The sequence below is a fragment of the Zootoca vivipara genome, chromosome 16, assembly GCF_965207765.1.
Source record: "Zootoca vivipara chromosome 16, rZooViv2.hap1.1, whole genome shotgun sequence".
NCBI lineage: Eukaryota > Metazoa > Chordata > Lepidosauria > Squamata > Lacertidae > Zootoca > Zootoca vivipara.
Window position 1 is genome coordinate 13,987,461 of NC_142599.1, and position 26,501 is coordinate 14,013,961.

General features: G+C 46.4%; 1 protein-coding gene across 1 annotated transcript in view; it reads right to left on the reverse strand.

Moving 5' to 3' along the window:
- PI4KA (phosphatidylinositol 4-kinase alpha) overlaps positions 1 to 26,501 on the reverse strand; it is a 98,546-nt gene that overhangs the window by 61,583 nt on the left and 10,462 nt on the right. The window contains exons 6-19 of the mRNA XM_060269495.2: positions 24,966 to 25,225; positions 23,702 to 23,768; positions 14,878 to 15,026; positions 14,524 to 14,589; positions 13,044 to 13,140; positions 10,622 to 10,813; positions 10,099 to 10,199; positions 7,546 to 7,675; positions 5,393 to 5,522; positions 5,015 to 5,110; positions 4,541 to 4,724; positions 3,738 to 3,841; positions 2,523 to 2,691; positions 2,055 to 2,105 (exon numbers count right to left, since the gene is read on the reverse strand). Of these exons, the coding sequence (XP_060125478.1) occupies positions 2,055 to 2,105; positions 2,523 to 2,691; positions 3,738 to 3,841; positions 4,541 to 4,724; positions 5,015 to 5,110; positions 5,393 to 5,522; positions 7,546 to 7,675; positions 10,099 to 10,199; positions 10,622 to 10,813; positions 13,044 to 13,140; positions 14,524 to 14,589; positions 14,878 to 15,026; positions 23,702 to 23,768; positions 24,966 to 25,225 (1,796 nt within the window). The remainder of the gene's footprint in view (positions 1 to 2,054; positions 2,106 to 2,522; positions 2,692 to 3,737; positions 3,842 to 4,540; positions 4,725 to 5,014; positions 5,111 to 5,392; positions 5,523 to 7,545; positions 7,676 to 10,098; positions 10,200 to 10,621; positions 10,814 to 13,043; positions 13,141 to 14,523; positions 14,590 to 14,877; positions 15,027 to 23,701; positions 23,769 to 24,965; positions 25,226 to 26,501) is intronic.

Here is a 26,501-nt window from a genome sequence, read left to right on the forward strand (position 1 = left end):
CACTCTATTCCAATCTCCTATGGTTCACTGACTGCTCCAGACACACTGGATTTTGTGGCCACTCTGTCATCACTGAGCTGCTTTGGGTCCGTCCCCCACACCTCTGAAAATCTCGCATTCCTCCCAAGAATGCGGATACCATCCTGTCTTATTTCCCACTGGCCCTACCAATTATACCTCAGTGCCTGAGCTGGGTTTTAGCATGTATCAAGAATGGGGAAGCTTTGGTCCTCCAGATGTTATGGCCAAGGAGGAAATAAGTTGTGGTTCAGCAACATCTGGAGGGCCACAGGTTCCCCATGCCAGGTATATAAGATGCTGCATGTCAAGTGGCCATTTTGAAGAGCACTCCCCGCCCCCTTTCCGGAAACAGATCAATTCCTAGCTAGCAACCTTTTTTAAAAAAAAGGCTAAGCATAAAAGCACTTGCAATAGGAGCTGGGAACTCTTGATCACCACAAATTGTGCAAGAAAACTAAATATTTGGTTTACAGGCCCTCAATGTAACCATTAACTTCTGTTAGGGCTCATAACAGTATTTACAGAAAGCTTAATGGTTGAAAAAATGCAGATTAGGGGGTCTCAGATCAAACACCATAATGGCCTTGAAGTATATATTTTGAAGTCTTTAGTGTAAACAACTTTTTTTTTCTGAGGAGGAATTGGTCTTGGCTTGTAGACAGAGAAATTACTGCTTTTCAGAATTCTCGCTGTCTATAAACCAGCCTGAATAAAAAGTTCTCTCTTTCTCATACCAGGAACAAATACAGAGCTACGTCGGGCTTTTATTTTTACACAACTGCATGCTTCTTCTTTTGTAGAAAAAAGGCTTGCATCCAGTATTCAGCACACAGAATACCAACCACCCCATTCCACACACCTGTCCCAATTTTCTCCCAAAGAACCAGGAAGCATTCTACGGCCACTGGGCTGCTTTTTGGAATGTACTCCCCTCAGAGATTTTTTTTCTCCTAAAGGTTTCTAATTTTTGTACTCCCCAAGGCTGCTGATACCTCCCCTCTTGTGAATGCTATGTGATCATATCGATAAGAACATTTACCCATCTTTAACGCTACTGCTATTATTATGAGCCATTTTGAGCTCAACTTTGAAAAAGTGGGATATAAATATGCAATCAAATCAAATGGCTGGCTCCCTTTTGGCAACATAGGCAGTAACACTCACTGTCTCAACTTCGGAAATAGAGGGAATGATTCTCAACCAACTAGGTTTTGTGGCAACTTGAATTGGGTCGAATTCCCATCAGCTCCAGTCAGCAAGGTCAGTGGTCAGGAATGATGGGAGATGTATACCAGCAAAATCTAGAGACCCACAGGTTCCCCACCCGTCTTAAAGACCCATTATAGCAAATTAGCTTTTGTAGACTGCAATCCAGTACATCAGATGCTGGAATCCATTCTGGAAGTCTGTTCGACTTCCAAAACATTTGGACACTAAGGTGTGGCTTCCGATTGGCTGCAGGAAGCCAATCGGAAGCCGCAGAAGCCATGTCGGACGTTCAGGTTCCAAAGGAAGTTCGCAAACCGGAACACTCACTTCCAGGTTTGCAACATTTGGAAGCCAAAACGTTCGAGAACTAAGCTGTTCGAAACCCAAGGTAGAACTGTATACCGTATACACACAAAGGGGGGGGATGTATACCGTATACACACAAAGGGTGGCAGGGGAATAATGGTAAGCAATGACTTTAGAAGGAAATGAAATGCAGAAAGTATGGATGGGAACAATTATAATATTAGCAGTCAAAATTAAAAAAAACACCTATTGATAACACAGATATCCTGGCATCGGTAAGCCAGCGCGCATGCGCGCACACACACACAAACAAAACTTTATATTTTTTTCAGTTCACAAGAGATAACTATACTAAACAGTTTCACAAGTTTCAATGAAATCATGTTCTTAAACAGATGGTCACTGTCTTGTACTTTCAGCAAGGGGTAGGGGGAGAAGAGTCAATCATTATTTTACACGTTTTTCTGTTCAGATTTCCCCAACTTCAAAAAGTAAATGACCTGGGTAAAAACACTCACCACAGCAATAACAGGAATCAGAACTCCCAGGTTCCCTGCACTGCTAGATGCCTAAGGAAGAAAAAAAGAAAGAGAGGGAAGAGGGGGGAAGAGATGTCAGAAAAGCTGCAGGGGGGGAAATAGACATTCCCGTAACAATGATAGAAAAGCAACTGCAAGGTCGTGAGTAGAGGCTGGCACAAGGGCATTCAAGGAAGCCGCTGGCTGCTCAATCAAATCTCATTTCCGCTTGTAATGAAATTAGTTACTGGTAGTAAGATCTGTTTAAGCTGCTTTAGCTTCTAAAGCAAACAAAATGGCTTGAGCCAGTAAAACTGCATGCCTATGGTTAATGAGACAGCTTTGTCCCACTTAAGAGCATATAAAACAGCCTACACCAAGTCAGCCCAGTATGGCCCATTCTGACTGCGTTTAGTGTTAATAGCTTCTATTCTGAAGAGCTGCAAGAAGCTTCATTTCATGTCCTACCTTTAGCGCTGGGCCTTTTTCACTTGCCCTCTCACTGGCTCTCTTCCCTTCGAGCCCGAGTTGTACGAACAGTTCCAGCAAGTTCATCAGCAATTCATCCACAAGGTGTTCATCTTGGATGTTTGCAGCTATGTTTGCGAGGGCATTAATAACAGCTAAGGAACAGTGCCTGGCGGGAAGGGGGGGGCCGGAAAAAGACAGAATCAGTGAGAGAAACAGCCCTTTGATTAAATAGTTCCCATTTTCATCTACAGCGGTTCCCTCATTGCGAGAGGTGAGGTTGCAAGGAACCAGACAGAGGGCCTTCTCGGTAGTGGCACCCGCCCTGTGGAACGCCCTCCCAGCAGATGTCAAGGCAATAAGCAATTATTTTACTTTTAGAAGACAACTGAAGGTGGCCCTGTTTAGGGAAGTTTTTAATGTTTGATGCTGTACTGTTTTTAATATTCGGTTGGAAGCCGCCCAGAGTGGCTGGGGAAACCCAGCCAGATGGGCATGGTATAAATAATAAATTATTTTATTATTATTATTATTATTATTATTATTATTATTATTATTATACAGCAGAAGTGGGAAGAGCCAGAGCTCAATGAAAGCGCAGAGCGTGCTGCTGCCAGTCGGTGCAGCCAATACTGAGATAGACGTTCTAATGTTTTAGATGTTATTTTTAATTGTACTGTTTTAACTTTTTGTGTTTTGTTACCCTTGGTCCTTTGGGAGGAAGGACAGGCTATAACAAATTTGGATTAATAAATAAATAATAATAAACAAACAAGAATGAACCGTAAGAATACTGTGTATTCACAGATCAGCTAGAATCTGATGCCTTGCCGCAGGGTTAGCCAACATGATGCCCTCCAGATGCTCCTGGACTACAACTCCCATGATCCTTGGCTATGGACCATGCTAGCTGAGGCTAATGGGAGTCCAACAACATCTGGAGGGCACCATATTGGATAAACCTGCCTTACCACTAAAAGTTGCATCCAACTAAGTTATACTTGGTGTGGAACCGTTAAAACTAATAAATCTTAGTCACATCCATTAATCTCAGTGGTCTACTCTGAGTAGGACTAATAGACGTGTCAGCTGCTAGATAGGAAAATTAAACACCAATGCCTTTGGGAGTAATCCACAGACTTTAATGAGACAATAATGCTTAATTTTTTAAAAAAATATATATTCCAATGAGCCAGCAAGCATAATAAAAATTACCTATATCCATGATCCTTGTAGTCTTTTGTTGCAGAGTATACAATTGAGCTAGCTTTAACACTGATCTGCTGAAACAGATTCCATACCTCCTGGTAAATATATTGCTGAATGAAAATAAAAAGACAAAATTAGCACAAAGTACAGACACCTACAACAACAACAACAACAACAACAACAACAACCCAAAACCTTCACAAACAGAAAGGCAAAGAACTTTGGCACAACTAATTAATTTTGAACACTGTATCAAAACACACACAGAACACTCAAGAGGAAGCACAAGGTTGTGGGCCAGAGTGTGGCCTCTTTAATCCCTCATTGCTCTTTACAGAAAGGAGGGACTTGGGGGGACACAGGCAATCAGGTCTGCTCGTAGATAAAAAGGACTCCCATTGGAGCAAGTCTCCTGCTGAGGCTGGAGCTATTCGTGTCCTGAACAGCCAGCATTCCAAAGACGTTGGGCAGAACTAGACATTGCATTAGCAAACATGAGATCTCAACCGTGTGTCCACCAAGACGGTGGGAATAAAAGGTGAACGTACTTGCAGGGAAAGCTCGCGAGTTGTTTACTACCCCTGCAACAGTTTTAAGTGGTTCAGTCACTGGAGAGGGTGGGATAACACTGGCTTTGATGCAACATCATCTAATCTCCCCACAAATGTGAATGAATGCTCCTTAAATAGCCAACGTCACCTAGTCTCCTTGCAAATAAATCGGGATGAATGCTCAACCAACAGGCTACCCAGAAGCACCCTTGCATCAGCTGCCTCTGACAGCTCCCCAGCCAGTTCGTATCTTCTTACATTTCCAGTGATAACTAAGCATCCCAGTTGGTCAATGATGAGCACATCGAGAGGAGAAGGCGGCTGGCAGAACTTCTGCTGCAGGATCTGAAGAATCGGTTCCATCACCTTTGGCGTGTCCCTCAGGGCTACTGCAATGTGCCCCAATGCACGTATTGTGTGGTCTGGAATTAGATGGGCCTCCCTAAAACAGACCAAAAAAAAAAGTGTTTGCATCACCGTAAGAAATGAATGTCTCCTCCCCCTAGTGGTGATCTAAAGAGGCAAATTAAGGGAGGAAAAAATAAATGCCTAACGATGAAGTTATTATGCCTGACGTGCACAAGTTGCAGATCTCCTGCAGAAGCTTGTAAGATGTGCCAGATTCAGTTCATCAGGTTTTAGAAAGACACAGGCACACGTGTAAGAAATTTCTGCACCTATTAAGGCAACGGTAGCGGAAAGTAGTATCCAAATTGCACACAAACAACTTACTTGTCACTCTCCTGCGAGATGTACAGGCGGTTTGACAAACTAGCTAAGAAGGCTTCAACAATTACCGAGTCTATTGTCAGCCCAGCTTTCAAACACCTGCAAGAAGCGGTGAACATAAGCAAGAATGTATTTGGGGTGTAATAAAACAGAAAAGTGGACCCCATTCAATGCCAAAGTCTGCCCCCCCTCCCCCGCAAATTAGCAGGCCCAAATAACACTCTCAAAATCTATACTTCACATACAATTAATAAATAATAATAATAATATATTATTTATACCCCGGCCATCTGGCTGGGTTTCCCCAGCCACTCTTCACAACAGAATCTTCTTTCTGACCATGCCTGGAAGACAAATCTATGTCTAAAACCCAGTTCATACCTGCAGATGTTATCGATCGCAATATCCCGCAGTTGTTCATACATGGAGGTCTGACTCTTCTTGCCAGACATTACACTTACAGTGGACTCGGCATGCTCATTTGTTATGCTGATCTTGATGTCATTGCCTCCTAACAGAACAGCAACAACAAAAGGATACAGTAAAATGCTTTGATGTAGCTTTGGTGTGTCTGTAGAACGGCGACTTCCGAGTTATGTGTGAAAGGTAGCTATGGATTGAAAGGTTTCCCTAAGCCAGCAGTTCCCAAACCATTTCCCCCCTACTTGAAAACGACTGAGCATCTTGGCAGACCAGTGACTGATCTTTCTGCTTGTTGTAGCAACTGTAACACATTGTGCTAGATGCTGTCAAGTTTCTAACTCTATTTTAATTGCTTCTTCTTTTTCTCATATATCACAGAATTGTAGAGTTGGAAGGAGCCACGAGAGCCACCTAGTCCAACCCTTTGCAATGCAGGAATCTTTTGCCCAACGTGGGGCTCAAAGCCACAACCCTGAGATTAAGAGTCTCATGCTCTAATGACTGAGCTATCCAAGAGGATTGCATATAATGTACTTTATTATATATATATTAAAAGCAGCAATGGAAATACAGTCAAACCTTGGTTTAAGTACGCCTTGGTTTGAGTATTTTCAGTTTAAGTACTCCGCGGTCCTGTCTGGAACGGATTAATCCACTTTCCATTACTTTCAATGGGAAAGTTCGCTTCATGTTAAGTACGCTTCAGGTTAAGTACAGACTTTGGAACCAATTGTGTACTTAAACTGAGGTACCACTGTAGAGTTAAAATCATTATGAATGTTTAATGCAATTCACGTGCGGCCTCCCATCTTCAAACACACATCTATTCCTCTTGCATTGCTGGGGGTTGGACTAGATGATTCTCAGGGTCCCTTCCGATTCTATACAGTAATCCATAAATGGGGGGCCACCTGCCACAGACCACAGTTTAGGAGCCCCTGCCCTAAGTACATAGCTCATGTGGTTAGAGATGGGATTCCCACAATTGCACCCTTAAGGACTTCCTCTGGTGCAACAAAGCCTCTCCACCCCCCTCCCCTGAGCTCACTGTTTCCGTCCTCATGGGATAGTGAGGGTGGCTCCGTCCCCCAAAAGCACATAGAACTGAAGGAGGAAGCTGGAAGACAAACACTCCTCCCCACTTCCTCTTTCAGCTGTTATGTGCATCCGAAGGTTCAGACCGGAACTTGAGCAGCTGAACAGAGAGCAGAGCAACCAAGATGGTAGGAGGGAAAGGGGGGGTATCTGGGAGACTGAGGGGATCAAAATGGAACAAACAGAGGGCGAGGCAGGGGGAACAGTGAGGAGCTGCAGGAGTCAGGAGAAGAGAACGGAGGGAGAGGGAAGAAGAAAGAGAGAGGTCTAATGAAAAGGATCCTCTTGAAACTGCATGATTGGCGGGGGGGGGATGCTTCCCCTCCCTCACTGAACAGTAAAAAACACAAATTGGATGCTTTCCAGCGCTGCCGTGGCACAAAAATATCAGAACAGAGCTATGAATCCTCAGGGGGTTTTTTTAAAAGAAGGGATTCCCGCAAGCCACTATCAAATCAAAGTGCCTTTGCGCCCACGGATATTTTCAGAGATAGGATAATGACAAAACCACCAGTCCATGTAAAATTAGCCAAGGTCCATGCCTTGACTCAATGTCTGTGGTGCTGGCAAGCACTGGACCTGTGATTTTTACTTTGTGATCTACCAAAATTAAGATTTAACTCCATTGTGGGGTTTGTTTGTTTTTTGCAGACCCCTTGCAAATTTAAGCAGATGTGCTTAAAGGTGTGGCAACCCTTGGAATAGAGGGTTTTTGAAGGAGGACCAAAGGCACTCAGGTTTAAAAAAATCCCAGCTCAGTCATGAAATGGGCCAGCCTCCACCTCTCATATTAACTTATCCCACATAGTTGTTGCAAGGATAAATAGGAAGAGGGAACACCATATTCCATGAATGAAAGGCAGGATAAAAATGCAGTTAGGATATCCATCAATGTAACTTCGACTTAGCACTACCAAGACACGCCACGATAAAAAGAGAGGCAGGCAGACCCAACGAATTAGATCAGCTTAACACAGAAGAGACCACACCGCGATAAAAAAAACCAAATACAATACCAGTATTATATTGGTTGTGGTACTTGTAAAGTTTCACCAGGACTGGAGAAGGGATTACGAGAAAGTCTCTCAAGGATGGAGTGACCGAGTGAACCACCACAGGAAAACGCTCACACAAGCGGCCTAGACCCTAAAAGAAAGATATTTGCATTATTTAGTTACTTGTTCAATTGAGAGTTATTTGTTCCGTTTATATCCCACCCTTCCTCCCGGAGGACCCCAATTTGGCAAGCACACCAACAACAATAATAATAACTTTAGAATCCTAATATTGGTCCCCTCAACCAGTGATTTCAGGATTGCCAGGAACGATATTTTTCACTCAACAAATGCCTGGGCAAACAGGTATTTAAAATTCAAGTATTCAGTATTCAATATACTTTATTCGACCGATAGTCAGAAACAAAAAACATTTCTCAATACAAAGATAAACATATAAAACTGAAGGCATCGGAGGGATACATAAAAATATAATAATATAAAACTGAAGGCACCAGAGGGATACATAAATGGGGTATGACCGCGCTACTAAACCTCCTACAGGTAACCCACATCAAGACATTCAATTATACGTTTCCGACACTTGAACGCCAGGAAGAGGAATTTAGCCACCGAGAAGGTTATTTTCCCAGTGGGATTGTTTAGCAAATATGCTGCCTGCCGTTCTCTTGGTCTGGAACTAAACTGAGATAAATACGGGGCTATAAGATATTGCCTTAGATCATTATAAAAGGGACAACTCAGTAGAATGTGTTCTGTGGATTCTACCTCACCCAAGGCATAATGGCACATTCTCTGACCGTATTTTTTTTTAAAAAAAAACATCATTCTAAAATTGAATAATGGGGCAAGACAGGTGCACCTTGCCAAGGAAAGCACTCCACAAACAAGACATCAGTACCAAGAAGTCCCTGTCCCTGGTCGACACCAAGCAGGCAGCCTGCAGTGGTGGCACATCCAAGGCATCAAATTCTCACAGGAGCATCTAAGATACAGTGGTACCTTGGTATTTGAACGGCTTGGCTCCAAAACAAATCAGCTCCCAAACGCCGCAACCCTGGAAATTTTTGCAAACGTTTTTCGGAAGCCGAACATCCAATGCGGCTTCTGCTTGAGTGCAGGAAGCTCCGGTTTCAGGAGTTGAACGGACTCCCGGACCGGATTATGTTCAAGAACCAAGGTACCACTGCATTGGGGAAGGCACTCTTTTAGGTACTCGGGTCCCAAGCCATTTTGGGATTCATATGCTAGTACTAAACACCTTGAATTATGCCTGACAGCTCACGGCTTTATCAAATGCTGCTTAATCGTTAACATTTCTAAGTGGTGTCTAAATATTGCACAGCAAAAGGTGGCGTGCAACCATGGGACACTGACAAATGTGTGCAAAATTCCACACATCTCTTCCCTGACCTTAAAAGTGAGGATCACTGCAATGCAGGGGCACTATAAAGATACAGTGGTACCTCGGTTTAAGTACACAACTGGTTCCGGAAGTCTGTACTTAACCTGAAGCGTTAACATCTCGCATTATTGGCCGAGGGAGCCAGTGTACAGCTTCCAGGTCATGTGGCCAGCATGACAAAGCCGCTTCTGGCAAACCAGAGCAGCACATGGAAACGCCATTTACTTTCCCGCTGTAGCGGTTCCTATTTATCTACTTGCATTTTGACGTGCTTTCGAACTGCTAGGTTGGCAGGAGCTGGGACCAAGCAACAGGAGCTCACCCCGTCACAGGGATTCGAACCACCGACCTTCTGATCAGCAAGCCCTAGGCTCAGTGGTTTAACCACAGCGCCACCTGGGTCCCTTTAAAGATACAGTGGTACCTCGGTTTAAGTACACAATTGGTTCAGGAAGTCTGTACTTAACCTGAAGCGTACTTAACATGAAGCGAACTTTCCCACTGAAAGTAATGGAAAGTGGATTAATCCGTTCCAGACGGGTCCGCGGAGTACTCAACCTGAAGCGTACTTAACCCGAAGTATGAGTATAATTGGTTCTGGAAGTCCGTACTTAACCTGAAGCGTTAACATCTCGCATTATTGGCCGAGGGAGCCAGTGTACAGCTTCCAGGTCATGTGGCCTGAAGTCTGTACTTAACCTGAAGCGTACTTAACCTGAAGCGTACTTAACCTGAAGCGAATTTTCCCATTGAAAGTAATGGAAAGTGGATTAATCCGTTCCAGACGGGTCTGCGGAGTACTTAAACTGAAAGTACTCAAACCGAAGCGTACTTAAACCGAGGTATGACTGTACATCATTATTTACAGAAGAATCTCAGCACTGCACCACCACTGAATAATTTATCTGGAAGGAGTTTGGCTATTGCGTCTGAACCAGTCCAGTCTCTATACCAGGGATGGGGAAACTAGGGCCCTCCAGGGGCTGTTGGACAACAACTCCCATCATCCCTGACCATTGGGCATGTGGGCTGGGGGTGATGGGAACTGTAGTCTCAAGTAATGTGGGAGGGCCACAAGTTCCCAAACCTGGTAGTGGAAATAGAGCTTACACCATACTTACATAATCATTTCAAAATTACTAGCATACCTGTAAGCAGCAAATCAGAAGAGGCAAGTGAGCAATGATTACTTTGCTGGAAGTCTTGGACTGCAGTTTCTCCGACAGTTTAATGCACAGGTTTTCTGCCCCTTATTTGCAAAAGAACAAAAGGATATTAAAAAACATGCTAGGCTATCTAAGAATAGTTTTTTCTTTTCTTTTCTTTTGACAGCTACAACTTTTATGAAGTCTGCATGGAAGAATGAATGATTAATTACTAGCTTTTTCTTGGGGGAAAAGGCCAGTTGAATTGTGTGTTTCAAAAGGCACCCAAGGAGGCTTTCAGGCAAGCTGGGGGAAAGTGGTAGATAATGAATTTTGTAGAAATTTCCCACTAGGCAGTAATGCCCCTCCACCCCAAAACTTAGATTAAAAGCTCTTTACAAAATGTCATGCAGGGTTGGGGGTTTTCTTTTGATTTTTGCTTAAATGCTGCCTACCAAAAATAGCGCAAGCTATTTTGCCAGGAACTTTAAAAATATATATATTTTTAAAATATGCATCAAGACACCTTGCTCATCCTTCACAGCCCACACCATGAGATCCACACAAGCAGCGTTAGCTTGGCAACGTAGCTTCAGAGGGTTCAGGTCATTATGTAATCTGTCTACGTCGTGGAGGAGTTTCTGGAGCTCCGACTGGCTGCTGTTAAACTGTTCCAGCACAAAATCGTGAATTTCCTTCACAAAAGAGGTTGGGAGATCTGAGAAGGTAAAGAGAAGGGAGGGGAAACTTAAGATTCTTACGGTGGTCACCTCTACACTGAAAGGAGGAACAAAAGCTAAAAGCTGGCGAAACACGACAACACTTTTCTGAAACAAACTTATTTCAAAGTGTAAGGCACCAGTCAATTCATAGGCTCACTACCTAGTCTATTCTTGAGGACTTAAACCATGGGTAGGCAAACCCATCCGGCCCCATTGCCTTCTAAATCCGGCCCGTGGACGGTCCGGGAATCAGCGTGTTTTTACATGAGTAGAATGTGTGCTTTTATTTAAAATGCATCTCTGGGTTATTTGTGGGCCATAGGAATTCATTCATCCCCCCCCCCAAAAAAATATATATATAGTCCGCCCCCCCACAAGGTCTGAGGGAAAGTGGACCGGCCCCCTGCTGAAAAGGTTTGCTGACCCCTGACTTAAACTACTCCTTAATCCCTTTCTGCACCATCATTCACCCTAAATACATTTGCATGCTATAGGGCAGCGATTCTCAAGGGTTTTGCAGCCTAAGGAAAATGGAAAGGGAAAAACTGAGGAATTAATAGAACGGGGTGGCGAACCTGTAGTCCTCCTAAAATTGTGGGCTACAACTCATATTATCACTGGCCATGCTGGGAGTGTAACAACATCCGGAAGGCCACAAGTTCCCTTTCCCTGGGACAGACAAGAAATAGCACAGAGAATATGAACTAAAGGAAAGGGCTTTGTGGAAAATGTGTCTTATTTAAATGTCTTAAACATAAGGATACATAAAGACAAATAAGCATATACACATTTAGAAGGACTACCATAAAGCAGCAGAGTTCTTTAAGCTTACAGTAATATATTTTGAATGATAATAAGTTAATTTTAGATATTTAGAGCACTGGAGATGCTTGGCTTGGTAGGGGCCTAGTTCACACATCATGCTAAGTCAAACTATAGTTCAGGCATCCCCAAACTTCGGCCCTCCAGATGTTTTTGGACTACAATTCCCATCTTCCCCAACCACTGGTCCTGTTAGCTAGGGATCATGGGAGTTGTAGGCCAAAACATCTGGAGGGCCGCAGTTTGGGGGTGCCTGCTATAGTTCATCACAAACTCTGCCTCCTCTGCTTGTTCTGCTCTGCTGTGCTAAGCCATGGTTACGCTCAACATGTCTGCACCTGAGCTCATGGCTTTAAAAAAAAAAAGTTTAAGTATAACTTTATGAAAAATACAGAAGCTTTTCTACCCGGGATAACGGGCACAGGTATAGCAAGAGAAGATCAGAAAATATTCCTCTATGCCACAGGAGCGGCAAGGATCCTAACTGCTAAAAACTGGGAAAAAAGAAACTGTGCCAACAAAAAAAAAGGAATGGCAAGATAAACTGTTAGAGTATATTGAACTGGCTAGATTAACAGAGGCAACTAGAGATCACACTAGACAAGAGTTTCAAAAAGCATGGGGGAAATGCAGGGAATACTTCACAAAACAGTGCCCTAAAATACATACCTGGACTTGTTTCGATTAATGTCTGCAGGAGACGTTGTGGATATTTAAGTTATAATTAGAAAAATCTTAATAATTATTCATAAAGGAAACAGTTTATAAGAAGTAAATAAGAAGGACAGATACAGGATAAAGGAAGCCTTTTATTTGGTTGTTTGTATTGTTGTATGTTATGTTCGCTGTATGTCAAGTTCATGTTTAATGTGTAGGGGGGGGGTTGTGTTATGTTGTAAATAAAATTCCAATAAAAAAATGAACCTGAGCTCATGGCTTAGTTCCTCATTATGTCCAAATTTGAGGGAACTAAAATTATTTAAACTGTGGTTCAGGACACCAGCTTTATTCTAGCTTGTTCTAACGAACTACATTTGAAACTAAGGGTGGGGAGCGTGTGTCCCACCAGATATTGTTGGTCTTCAACTAACAACAGTCCCAGGTGGCTTAGCTGATGGTCAAGGATGACAGAAGCTGGAGTTCAGCAAAATATGGAGGGCCATATCCACCCTGGTTTAAACAATCCCCTGTTTCCTAAGTTTAGGTATAAAAGGAAACTAAAGTTTGTTTAAAAGTTGAACTCCTCGCAGCTGCACAAGAAGAAGAAAAGGGAAACTGTGTGAGTCCAGCTCATTCACACAGCTGGTTATATTTAAGCCGGTCCACAATGCCAAGCATGAAACTCATATACTTGGCAATTCTCTTTCGTCACCAAGGGTAAAAGCTTATCAATTCAAATATCACCTTTCATATAGTACAACGTGTCTCTCAGCATCTTGAACTGGGCAACATAAAGTGGGTCACTGAACATTTTGTAGAACAAATCTGCATGGGGATTTTCCTATAAAACAGAAAGAGAGTTGTAGTTACGTACAGCCAATCTGAAATGTCAACTGGGGAGCAATATTGGAACACCAAAAGCTTTCTTCCAAGATTACTCTCTGGAGAATAATTGTGTTTCCTCTCCCATCCTCCTATCAACTTCCTTGTGCTTTTAGACTGCGAGCCGCTTGGGGCAAAGACCTGCTCCCTCATTCTTTATAAAGCACCATATATATGGCTGATACCAGCACTTTTTTTCTTTAAAAAAATGTTTAGGGGTACTCTCATTTTGACTCAAGAAAATCACAATTTTATGGTTCAAATCGGGAAAAATAAATACAATAAATGGACAAAAGTACAAAGATTCACTAAATGTTTAGGGGTATGCGTACCCCTGTGTACCCCCAGAAAAAAAGCACTAGCTGATACTATAAATAATTTACAACAGTTATACCGTTGAAACACAAGAAGAAGAAGAGTTTGGATTTGATATCCCGCTTTATCACTACCCGAAGGAGTCTCAAAGCGGCTAACAATCTCCTTTTTCCCTTCCTCCCCCACAACAGACACCCTGTGAGGTGGGTGGGGCTGAGAGACTTCAGAGAAGTGTGACTAGCCCAAGGTCACCCAGCAGCTGCATGTGGAGGAGCGGAGACGCGAACCTGGTTCCCCAGATTACGAGTCTACTGCTCTTAACCACTACACCACACTGGCTTTCAAGTATGCCTATGAATGACCAGCACATACAGTATATTGCTTTCTGAACAGATTTTACTATTTTTATATATTAAAAAAGAATTAAATGAGGCATAAATTAAACATGGAACATATACTAATCTATAGAGTTCAAACATTACATTGTTATTACTATAAAGGTAAAGGTAAAGGGGCCCCTGACCATCAGGTCCAGTCGTGTCCGACTCTGGGGTTGCGGCGCTCATCTCGCTCTATAGGCCGAGGGAGCCGACGTTTGGCCACAGACAGCTTCCGGGTCATGTGGCCAGCATGACAAAGCTGCTTCTGGCAAACCAGAGCAGCGCACGGAAACGCCGTTTACCTTCCTGCCGGAGCGGTCCCTATTTATCTACTTGCACTTTGACGTGCTTTCGAACTGCTAGGTGGGCAGGAGCTGGGGCCGAGCAACGGGAGCTCACCCGTTGCAGGGATTCGAACCGCCGACCTTCTGATCAGCAAGCCCTAGACTCTGTGGTTTAACCCACAGCGATAACCTCAAATGTTTAGGGTTTCCCCTCCATATGTTTATTAATAATATGTGTGGGAAATCCTCTGTAGGAATTAACTTTTTGATTAAACTCTAAGAACCAGGCCCGTCCGATTCACAATAGCAAGCAGCAAACTAAGTTCTTTTAAAAATAATAATGTGGTGAAGAAGTTAACATACCTCAATAACTTCAGAGACAACGGCATCTAAGTTTCGGAGGACCGAATCCCCAACAATCTGCTTTACCTACATGCACAAAAACAAAGCCAGACATTCTTTCAGTGTTACTAAAAGTGTTTCTTTCTTCAGCCCACAAATTAGGCCCTGGCGCATTCTGGCTCAAAGAGGCAAGCTAGCAACATTGCTACTTTGCTGTTTTTTAGACCAGCCTCTGCCAACTTGGCACCTCCAGACGTTTCGAACTACAGCTCCCATCAGCCTCAGCCAGCAGAGCTGATAGGACCTGTAGTCCAAAACATCTTGGGAGGCATCAGACTTCCCACTGAAGGCTGGCCTAAGTGCCTCGTGACATACCATGTTCAGCAGCTGGCGGAGCATTTCCAGTGGAATGTTAAACTCCTTGTTGCTAATGCCGTTAAAGAGAGGCGAGACGGAGAAGCTGGAACTGATTGTAGAGAAGTAATAATCGGGATCTAACGCACTCCCATCAGGTAGGTAGGACCCTGTTTATTTTTTTTAAAGGTGGGGAGAGAAGAAGAGGCAGAAAACATTGGAGTTATTTTTTAATTACTGCTTTGCCTATGCCGTATACATCCCATTAATCAAAAGAACACAGAAAACAAATCACACTAGAGGCTAAGAAGTCAACAGGGCTATGCTAGCTCCATTGATTTGAAGCATCTTCGTTAAGGGGGAAACTTTATTTACTTCCATTCATGAATAGCTTTCTATAAAACACCTCAAAGAGATTGAATCAAAGCATCAACAATAAAAAATAAAAAATTTCATATATGCATATATGCATGCTGTATATACACACATTCCAAAACAAATTCAGAATACAAAGGAAAAGACGATGAGATGAAGAACATCCTAGACCAGGCATCCCCAAACTGCGGCCCTCCAGATGTTTTGGCCTACAACTCCCATGATCCCTAGCTAACAGGACCAGTGGTCAGGGATGATGGGAATTGTAGTCCAAAACATCTGGAGGGCCGAAGTTTGGGGGTGCCTGTCCTAGACAGTATCTGCACAATCTCTAGCTGTAATGGGGTATTAACAAACTAACTTGCTGGCCTTCAACCAGTGCATAGTTTCTAGTCAATTGGGAGCAGGTGGTGCTGTGATCTAAACCACTGAGCCTCTTGGGCTTGCAGATCGAAGGTCAGCGGTTTGAATCCCCGCGATGGGGTGAGCTCCCGTTGCTCTGTCCCAGCTCCTGCCAACCTAGCAGTTTGAAAGCATGCCAGTGCAAGTAGATAAATAGGTACCACTGTGAAAGGAAGGTAAATGGTGTTTCCATGCACTTTGGTTTCCGTCACGGTGTCCCGTTGCGCCAGAAGCGGTTTAGTCCTGCTGGCCACATGACCTGGAAAGCTGTCTGTGGGCAAACGCCAGCTCCCTCGGCCTGAAAGCGAGATGAGCGCCGCACCCCATGGTCGCCTTTGACTGGACATAACTGCCCAGGGGTCCTTTACCTTTTACCTTTCTAGTCAATTCTAATCCAGAATATTGGGGGGGGCACCGAAACACGTTAATTGGGGTTTCTCTGCATCAGATGATCATCTTGGAAACTCCATGCAAAATGGAAGTGGAAGCACTGTAAGGGTAGTGGGCCCACTGTTAGTTTTTAGGCTTTGGGGAAATGCCCAACTTTGCCACTCTCTGGAGCCAGCCCTGGCTTCAGTGGGAGACCTTGTGGAGGATCAACAGTAGGTTGTATTCCAACCTAAAGAGGCTAATGCCATTCTATGTTTGCTTGGGTTTCTTTCTGAAGTGAAAGAGAGATGCAGAGAAACAACCAAAGGGGAAGTAAATAAATGCAACGAGCACAGAGTTCATTTATCTTTAATAGCTGCACAGGGGAAAAAAGGTATCAGGTATGGTTTTTTCACCATGGTATGAGAAACTGCAAGATCCCTCCTTTCTCATTAGGCATTCAAAGCTCAACACAATCTGTTTTTGTTTTAAGATTAGTCTGGTTAATCTTCTAAATTATGTGTTAGCTGGAACAACAAAGCTCTTTGCAGCTAAGCACTTGGGAAGCAACAGAAGGTTATAGCCTACCTAAAACCAAAAGAATGCTGAGAAAAGGCAGCTCACAGCCCAACCCTATCTTTCCATACTTAGAAGTCCCAATGATTTCAAGGAAACTTCCTTAGAGGTAAACAAACTTTGGACTGCTGCTGTGCAATGTAAGTCTATGCATGCTTACTTGGAAGTAACTCCCACTGAATTCATAGGTGCTTACTCCCAAATAAATGTGTATAGGATTAGTCTAAACACCTGCCTTGCTCCACCCGCTAGTCCAGGCATCCCCAAACTTCAGCCCTCCAGATGTTTTGGACTACAATTCCCATCTTCCCCAACCACTGGTCCTGTTAGCTAGGGATCATGGGATTTGTAGTCCAAAACATCTGGAGGGCCACAGTTTGGGGGTGCCTGCTCTAGTCTCTGCTTCTCAATTTGTATTGCATTATTTTATGTGCTGTGGCTTGCCGTTGTTTTATTGATTATAGTTTAGACATTATTTATTGTAACTGTTGAGTGGATTTCTGTTTACTTTTTATATGGTGATATTACTATTATTTCATACTATCCTAATGATTGTTGAATGTTACTTTGTTGATGTAGGTTGCTTATTTTAAAGTTATGTTTTGATTGTTTTTATGATGTTAGCCGCTCTGAGCTCGGCCTCGGCGGGCGGGATACAAATAAAAAAATTATTATTATTATTATTATTATTATTATTATTATTATTATTAATGATGAGCACCTTAGCTAGATATATAGGCACTGGCTTTCCTCCTGAATACAGAGAGGGACAAGCTGTTTCAGACAGGCACCTTGTGGGGTTTGCTTATAAATTCCCCACAACAAACACTGCCACCCCATACCATCCTGCCCACCAGCCAAGATCTTCAGCAGAAGCTCTGCCCTGCTCTGGGCCTCTCCACCTTCAAAGATGACTACTTGAACTAAGGTGAAACCTTGATAGTTAAATCCTCTTCCCAAAGACAATGGGCCTGTCACACAGCCATTACCTTTCAGACACCAAGCAAAGTCTGACTTGCCATCTCAGGCCTTTAAGAGCAACTGGCATTGATCTGCTCTTAGCAACTGTTTGCTTGTTTTAGGCTGTGTTATTTAATTTATTTGGTTGCTTGCATTTGTTTTATTAACCTCGATGGTGGGAAAGTGAGATATAACAGTTTTAAACGAATAACAAAAGAAACTCATTTCTTCTAATCACCCCTAGAAGGTTCATTGCAGGACAACTGTTTTAAGGCATACCATAAATTGGTCTAGGTCAATAGCTCTTATTATGCCCCTGTTCAAAATAATTTACACCAAAAAGCAAAAACATACTGTGAGGGACAAGGGATACAGGGAAGTCCCTCCCATCTTAAGTTCCAGCCCATCCCCAAGCGCTGGAGAGAGTAAGGAGAGCTCTGCCTCCAGCGGAGAGTCAGGAAGTGGTGTCCGAGGCTCAGGCAAGGTTGTGGAGCCCATGCCTCAGGTGGGACAGGAAGTTGGACGCACGGGGGGGAGGCCAATCCCCCCAACTCCCGAATTGCGACGCAAACGTAGGGGGAAGAGGTTGGGTCTGCCAAAGCTTTGGTGCTGGAAGAAAACGCGCCAATCGCCATTCGGAGGTTCTGACACCTCACCTTAAGGATGCATTTTTACTGCTCTGAACACTGTAAATAATCAGCACTTAATAAAAGCCTTAAAAGACCATGCTGGAGTCGTTACTCTAGAGTAGCCATATCAGGCCCTCTGACAGCAACCTCCGAAACTTTTTTTGGCTACTTTGGAGTGCAGCGATGAGCGCTCAAGAGGCTGAGCAGTGGAGGCTGGAGGCCGAAGCAGCGAAGCAGGAGCTACGGAACCTCACAGCGCAGGCACAGCAGCAATTGCATGCCGCTCAGGAGGAAGCGCGAGGGGCGCAGGAGGAGCTGAACAAGCTGGTGGACCAGGTGAGGACAAAAGAGGAGACTGAGAAACAGCTAAGGGTGATGGTATTGGACCTGCAGAAAAAGTTGGAAGAGGAGAAAGCCGCTAGAGGTGGGGGGGGCGCCCCAGCCGCAGCTAGTCCAAGTGAGAAGGGGACAGAGCCTAGTCACCAAGTTTAGCGGCGACCCTAGGGAGTACCTAGGATTCGAGACAGAAATAAATTATGCGCTGGAATTGCATGCAGCAGAATTCCCAGATGACGCGCACAGAGTCTCCTTTATCATAGAGCATTTGACGGGGGCCGCCCGGGAATGGGTAAGACCGCTCATCGCGCAAAAAAATCCTTGCATGAAGAACGCAAAATTATTTCTAGAAGCTTTAAAAATAATGTACGCTAGTGACAGTGAAATGGAGGCCACTAAACAGGAGCTTCATAACTTAACACAAGGAAAATCGACAGTGAGGGACTACTGGGCGAGATTCACCATGCTGGTGCACAAACTGGGGTGGGATCTGCAAAGTGAGCCAGTGAAATCAGCCTTCTACCTGGGTTTGCATGCAGATGTTAAGGATGAGCTGGCAAGAGGTCCTAGACCGCGGACTATGGATGAGTTAAGCAAAGCGGCGCTAGCGGTGGGGGTGAGACAGGAATCCAGATGGTATGACAAACAAGCGACGCGCGCAGCAAAACCTTGGTTCCCACGCTCCCAGGACAGACCACATCACCAAACCCCACCCCAGGGACCACCCCCAGACCCGCCCAGACCAAGCCCAGAGCCAGAACCGATGGAGATAGGTGGAGCGCGCGCGCGGGCTTTTCAAACCCCGGCGGCGCCAAGACGCAAGGAGGGAAGGGGCGGGAATTGCTTTCTCTGCAACTCCCCCCGGCATCGCGTCAGAGACTGCCCTCATCGCAGAGAGTGGCAAGGAAAGGCGGGAACGGTTGTACCTTCCCCCACTGAAGCAGCACCACAGCAGGGAAACGAGACAGCCTGGCTGCAGCAGACATGGGGCAGCAGCCAGGCACAGTCAGCAGACAACAGCCCCAGCCCGCCCACCCGCACAGAGAGGAGCAGAGCCAGCCCACCCCTCCCAGAGCAGGAGTGGTTCTAGAAGTCACGCTAACGCTCCCAAATGGCTATCCCCTGACTGTCCTCGCCTTAATTGACAGTGGTGCCTCAGCCAACTTCTTCTCGAGAAACTTTGCAGAAGAGCACCAGATCCAGCTTCTGCAGCTGGATTTTCCCCTGCACGTAGCCACCATTGACGGCAGAGAGTTGCTGGGAGGGGCCATCACTCATCAAACCCCCCCCCCCATGAGAATGACGGTGGGAAGGCACTCAGAGACACTGGCTTTCAACGTCACAACCATCTCAGACCCCCCCATCGTTTTGGGAATGAGCTGGCTGGCGCGCCACGACCCCTCCATAAGTTGGCACCAGAGATGCATCACGTTTGGGTCGGACTTTTGTCTGGAACATTGCATGCAGCACCAACCAGGGGAGGGGCCTCCAATAGCCACGGTGGCCACCATGCATGTCAAAGGGGGTGAGGCGATACCCAAGCAGTACTGGGACCTGCAGGAGGTCTTCAGCGAAGCGGAGTCCGACCACCTACCCCCACACAGGTCTTTCGACTGCCAGATCAACCTGGTACCAGGGGCAACGATACCCCCAGCCAAGCTGTACGCCATGTCAGATCAGGAACTCGAGGATTTGCGTGCGTTCATAGACAAGAACCTCAAACGGGGGTTCATCAGAGAAAGCAAGGCAGCAGGAGGCAGCCCGGTCTTCTGGGTGGACAAGAAAGACACGCAACAGCGCCGTCTTGTGGTGGATTTCAGACGGCTCAACTCAGTGACAGAGCCAGTGGCTTTCCCCATGCCCAGAGTGGACGATCTCCTGACAGCGGCACGCAGGGGCAAGATTTTCACCAAGCTAGACCTGAGGGGGGCGTACAACTTGATCAGGATCCGGGAAGGCGATGAGTGGAAAACCACGATGTTCACGCCTCTGGGCTCTTTTGAATATCTGGTGATGCCCTTCGGGTTGCAAGGGGGCTCAGCATGCTTCCAGGCCTTCATGCACCACGTCCTGGGGTCCCTTCTCTTCAAGAACTGCCTGGTCTTCCTGGATGACATCCTTATCTATTCCGCTGACCCAGTGCAACATGTGAAGGATGTCAGGGAGGTGTTGCAACGCCTGAAGGAGAACCACCTGTATGTGAAGCTGGAGAAGTGCAAGTTCCACACCAGGGAAGTGGACTTCCTGGGCTACAAGCTGTCAGACAAGGGGCTGGCGATGGACAAGGACAAGGTGCAGGCCATCCTGGACTGGCACAGCCCCAGGACGCGCAAAGATGCCCAACGCCTCCTAGGCTTCGCCAACTTCTACAGGAAATTCATCAAGAACTTCTCGCGGGTTACGGCTCCCATCACGGACTGCCTGAGAGGCAAGCAGAAGTTCAGGTGGACGCCAGAGGCGCAAGCAGCGTTTGAAAGCCTCAAAAGGGTGTTCGCGTCCGACCAGAACCTGTTCCACGTAGTGCAGGATGCGCCCCTACGCATTGAGACCGATGCTTCGGACCGGGCTTTGGGAGCGATCCTGTTGCAACTGGACGCCAACAGAGAGTGGAGACCTTGTGCCTTCTTCTCCAGGAAGCTGACACAGCCTGAACGCAACTACACAGTGTTTGATAGGGAACTTCTTGCGATCCACGCTGCTTTCCAGCACTGGCGACACTTCCTGGTGGGCGCCAAGCACCCCATCCAGGTGTGCACAGACCACAAGAACCTGGAGTTCTGGAGAACGGCCAGGGTGCTCAACCAGCGACAGATACGGTGGGCAGAGTTCTTCTCGAACTTCAACTTCTCCATCCACTACATCCCGGGGGAGCAGAATGTCAGGGCGGATGCCCTCTCCCGCAAACCAGAGTACATGGAGCAGGAGTTGCCACCAGCGCCCAGGCACATTTCCCCCCCATCAGCATGGTCCTGCGGAGCAGCAGTGGTGAGCGAGGCAGAACTCACCGCACTGACGGCAGCAGATGAGTTTGCCTCCCGCATCTTCAGAGAGCTGCGAGGGGGGAGGGAGCAGGCTAAAGACTTTGAGGAAAGGAGGGGTTTGCTTTTTTACAGGGGAGCCCTGTACCTGCCCACCAAACAGCTGAGAGGTAAGGTCCTCAAGCAGATGCACGACAACCCAACGGCGGGTCATTTCGGAAGGGACAAAACCACTCACCTAGTTATGAGACACTTCTGGTGGCCAGGGGTGCGGGAGGATGTGAGGGATTATGTAAGGGGCTGTGACACCTGCCAGCGAGCAAAGGTGGTCAGAGCGCCACCAGCAGGTTTGCTGGAGCCCTTAGCCACACCGCACAGGCCGTGGGAAGTAGTGTCCATGGACTTCATCACAGACCTGCCGTCGTCCAGGGGCAAGACCGCAGTGTTGGTGGTGGTGGACCTCATGTCCAAAATGTGCCACTTTATACCATGTGCCAGGGCGGTCTCGGCAGAAGAGACGGCCAAACTGTTTGTTGACCACGTATTCCGACTGCATGGATTGCCTTTAAGAGTTATTTCGGATCGTGGCCGCCAATTTGTTTCCAGGTTCTGGCGGCGGCTAATGAACCTCCTGCAGGTGGAGGTCAGTTTGTCTACGGCTCGGCACCCGCAGACCAATGGACAGGCGGAGCGGGTCAACGCCATTCTGCAGCAGTACCTGAGATGTTACGTCAGCCAGAGGCAAACGGACTGGGTGGATCGCCTGCCACTGGCAGAATTTGCCTACAACAATGCGGTGCACGTCTCCACAGGGGTGTCGCCCTTTAAGGCCAACTACGGGCGCGACCTCAGATCTTTCCCGGAGAGGGAGGGGGAGGAGGAGGAAGAGGGCCCACAGGCAGAGGATTGGGCAGAGGACCTGGAGACGGTGCACCAGCAGCTCAGAGAACACTTGGAGAGGGCCAAGGAAGCGTACAAGAAGGGGGCAGATCGCCACAGGCGACCGGGAGAGGTCATCAGGGTGGGGGACAAGGTTTGGTTATCCTCGGAAGGTCTTCCCACCAGGGGGCGATGCAAGAAGTTAGCACCCAGGAGGCTGGGCCCCTTCACGGTCACGCAACAGGTCAACCCGGTAGCCTTCAGGCTAGCACTGCCTGAGGACATGAGAGTGCACCCAGTGTTTCATAGATCGCTGCTGTCGCCGTACAGAGAAAGTACTAGGTTCAGGGACAGCGATCAGCCTCCAGAGGGAGGGGGGGAGACGGGAAACGCCCGTCAGCTCAATGAGGCAACTGAGATTTTAGACTCAAGGAGAGGGGTGAGAGGGCTGGAGTACCTGATAGCATGGGAGGACACTCCGCCGTCCCACAATGAGTGGATACCAGCCACGGAAGTACCTGAGGAATTTTTAGTAGAAGAGTTCCACGCCCTATTCCCCCACAGGCCCAAGCCCTGGCACATGGAAAGGGAGGAAGAGGGGGAGGGGCGGGAGGCAGCAGCTCTCCATGGAGATGGGAAGCGGAATTTGAGGATACGGAAGAAGAGGTGTGGGTTTCACCGAGGTCGACGACGTCAGAGGCAGGAGAGGACTGGCAGAACATTTTTACTCCCACCAGCTCTGACGCCACTGACTTCTTGGGATTCCCGTCTTCTCAGGGGGAGGGGGAAAGATCGCCGGATTGGGGGGAAATTTTTACACCCACAGGCTCGGATGCCACAGACTTCTTGGGGTTTCACTCGTCCCCAGCAAGCAGAGAGCCCCTAGGGAGGGGGGGGAGGAGCCTGGGAGGGGGGTGGATGTGAGGGACAAGGGATACAGGGAAGTCCCTCCCATCTTAAGTTCCAGCCCATCCCCAAGCGCTGGAGAGAGTAAGGAGAGCTCTGCCTCCAGCGGAGAGTCAGGAAGTGGTGTCCGAGGCTCAGGCAAGGTTGTGGAGCCCATGCCTCAGGTGGGACAGGAAGTTGGACGCACGGGGGGGAGGCCAATCCCCCCAACTCCCGAATTGCGACGCAAACGTAGGGGGAAGAGGTTGGGTCTGCCAAAGCTTTGGTGCTGGAAGAAAACGCGCCAATCGCCATTCGGAGGTTCTGACACCTCACCTTAAGGATGCATTTTTACTGCTCTGAACACTGTAAATAATCAGCACTTAATAAAAGCCTTAAAAGACCATGCTGGAGTCGTTACTCTAGAGTAGCCATATCAGGCCCTCTGACACATACCTTCAAAGTACTGCACAGTAGTGCCTCCGGGGGAACTGGGAGGAGGAATTCCACGTTCGGGACTGACCTGAAATGTAGCGGACACAAAATGCGGTCATGGAGAGGTCAGTTTTCATATACAAAAAACCCCACACACATACAGTACTATGATTGAAATTTGCAGAAGAGTAGCCATAGCCCAATTTCCTTGTAGCTGATGGGACTTTGAAAATCTCCAGCAAATCTAAGCATCTCAGGCCTGCATATAAACAAAGATCCCACTCCCTCTTTGAAAAAAAAAACCCCATAAAGATAAGCCCACACTCCTCACCCTGCAGACAGCTCTATAAGAGTCTATATAACTTCCATGCTGAACATTAGCTCCGAGGCACAGTGGTACTTTGGTTGTCAAACTTAATCCATCCCGGAACCGTTTGAAAACCAAGGCGCGGCTTCCGATTGGCTGCAGGAGCTTCCTGTACTCAATCGGAAGCCGCAGAAGCCATGTCGGACATTTAGCTTCCAATGAACATTCAAAAACCAGAACACTTCCAGGTTTTCGGCACTCAAGAGACAAAGCCTAAGCATACCAAGGCGTACGTACCAAGGTGCTGTAACAGCCAGGGGTCCTAGCAGCTTGCTGTACTACCCAATGGTAATTAGAATCTGTGGCCAAACCCACCCCATCAGGATATATAGTAAGTGTTTCATCCCTTAGAAACTTCCAGGTGTAAAAAAATCTCTGCCTTAATTTCCTCAGCTCTTGAAACACAGAGCGGCTAGGCGGGACAATGAGTTTCTGAGATCATGAAAACATCTGTTTCTGGAGAAGATGCTAATAATGGAAGCTGTCCATCTAGCCCAGGCATAGGCAAACTCGGCCCTCCAACTGTTTTGGGGACTACAACTCCCATCATCCCTGGCTAACAGGACCAGTGGCCAGGGATGATGGGAACTGTAGTCCCAAAACATCTGGAGGGCCAAGGTTGCCTATGCCTGATCTAGCCCAATATTGGTTCTCCTGGCTGGGAGACTTTCCCATCACCTGCCATGCTGATCTTTCCCCAACTGGAGATAGCAGGAATTGAGCCTGGGACTTTCTGCATGCAAAACATGTGCTCTTCCCGTGTATTATGGTCCCTCTCGAAATACAAGGCCCATGTCTCGTATCACGCCCCTCGAAATAAGAAAACTAAATTCAGTGATATCCTGTATACTAAAAACTAATCCATGGTTCAGAAAAGAGGGGATAGGTTAATTTTATTCCAAAAGCAACTGAACTAACCTGTGTGATGCTGCATAAGCTGCTGGTCTTTCTCTTTAGAGATCCTTCTTGGCAGACTGTCAGTAGAGAATGTGGAAGTATCGACCGGAAGTCATTAAAGGAGCGTCTACGAATACCATCCAACTCATGTGGGGCTCTGAGGGAATGCGGAGTAACTTTAGGGAAAAGCTTGGACAGAAGAGACTCTTCCGAGTTGCTGTAGCGCCCAAACGCTCGTGAAATTCCAAGCAGGCATGGCACAGCGTATTTGCATAAATATTCTGGAAAACAAAAGTAGTCCATTTATCTTTGGCTTCTAAGAGTTTGCTTCCTCCAATTGGAAAAATGCAAACGTCGGTTTTTAAACAGCATTACCGTCACTATGTCCCAGTTCAGACATCATTGGAAACCATTCTTTTTCCTGCTTTGCAAATGTGTTGCAGGGAGACACAAATCCCACCATTTATCTCCTTCTTTTGCAGCTGCAAGGAAATCAGAAGCATCTGCTTCTGCCTTCATGCAAACACAGTTCTCTGTTACATTTGAACTTAAGGTACTGTGGCTTGTTTACAGTCTACTTACTGAGAAGAAAATCAGAATCAAACTGGAGTTTCATCATCATCATCATAACAACTTTATTATTTATACCCCGCCCATCTGGCTGGGTTTCTCCAGCCACCCTGGGCGGCTTACAGATTATATAAAAAACATAATACATCAAGCAATAAAAACCTCCCAATATGGGGCTGCCTTCAGGTGTCTTCTAAAAGTTGTGTAATTATCTCCTTGCCATCTGAAGAGATGCTGTTCCACTACTGAGAAGGCCCTCTGACTGGTTCCCTTTCAGAACCTGAATTGATTTCACTAAGTCAGGCATAGGCAAACTCGGCCCTGGAGATGTTTTGGGACTAACAAAACCAGTGGTCCCTAGCTAACAAAACCAGTGGTCAGGAATGATGGGAATTGTAGTTCCAAAACATCTGGAGGGCCAGGTTTGCCTATGCCTGCACTAAGTAGACTTTGAACAAGCCACAGGAACTTTTTTCCCCCCCAGGGGACTGCAAAGAGAAGATGCTTCTGATCGTTTTCCCATTTCCACAAAAAAGGACAGAGAATGGGGGCATGTAAATCCAAAGTTCAGCCCTGCTCATTTACATAACAAAAAGCCATGGTTTCCAGTTACATCTAAACTGAGCCTACGCATCAGCCTTCTCCAGTCTGGTGCCGGAGTTCAGTTTTTATCTGCCCAAATCAGCTTGGCCAAGGGTCAGGGGTGATATAGTCCAAGGACCGTGATATATAGTCCAAGGAAAAGCCAAAGGGAAGTCTGACGAGGTGAATAAAGGAGCATGGTACCGAGGGAAGGAGGAGGAATAATTTCTGCATAAATTGTGCACAGTGGTGAATCCAAGAGATGGAAGAGGGAGGAATCTGGACACAGGAAAATGGAAGAAGCCAATAAGACTCTCAATTTGCAAGAACAAAGGACCACAAGGTTCACTCAGAAATGTCCTGAGGAACCTCAAGGAAGCAAGTTTCAGGGGAAATCAGCCCACC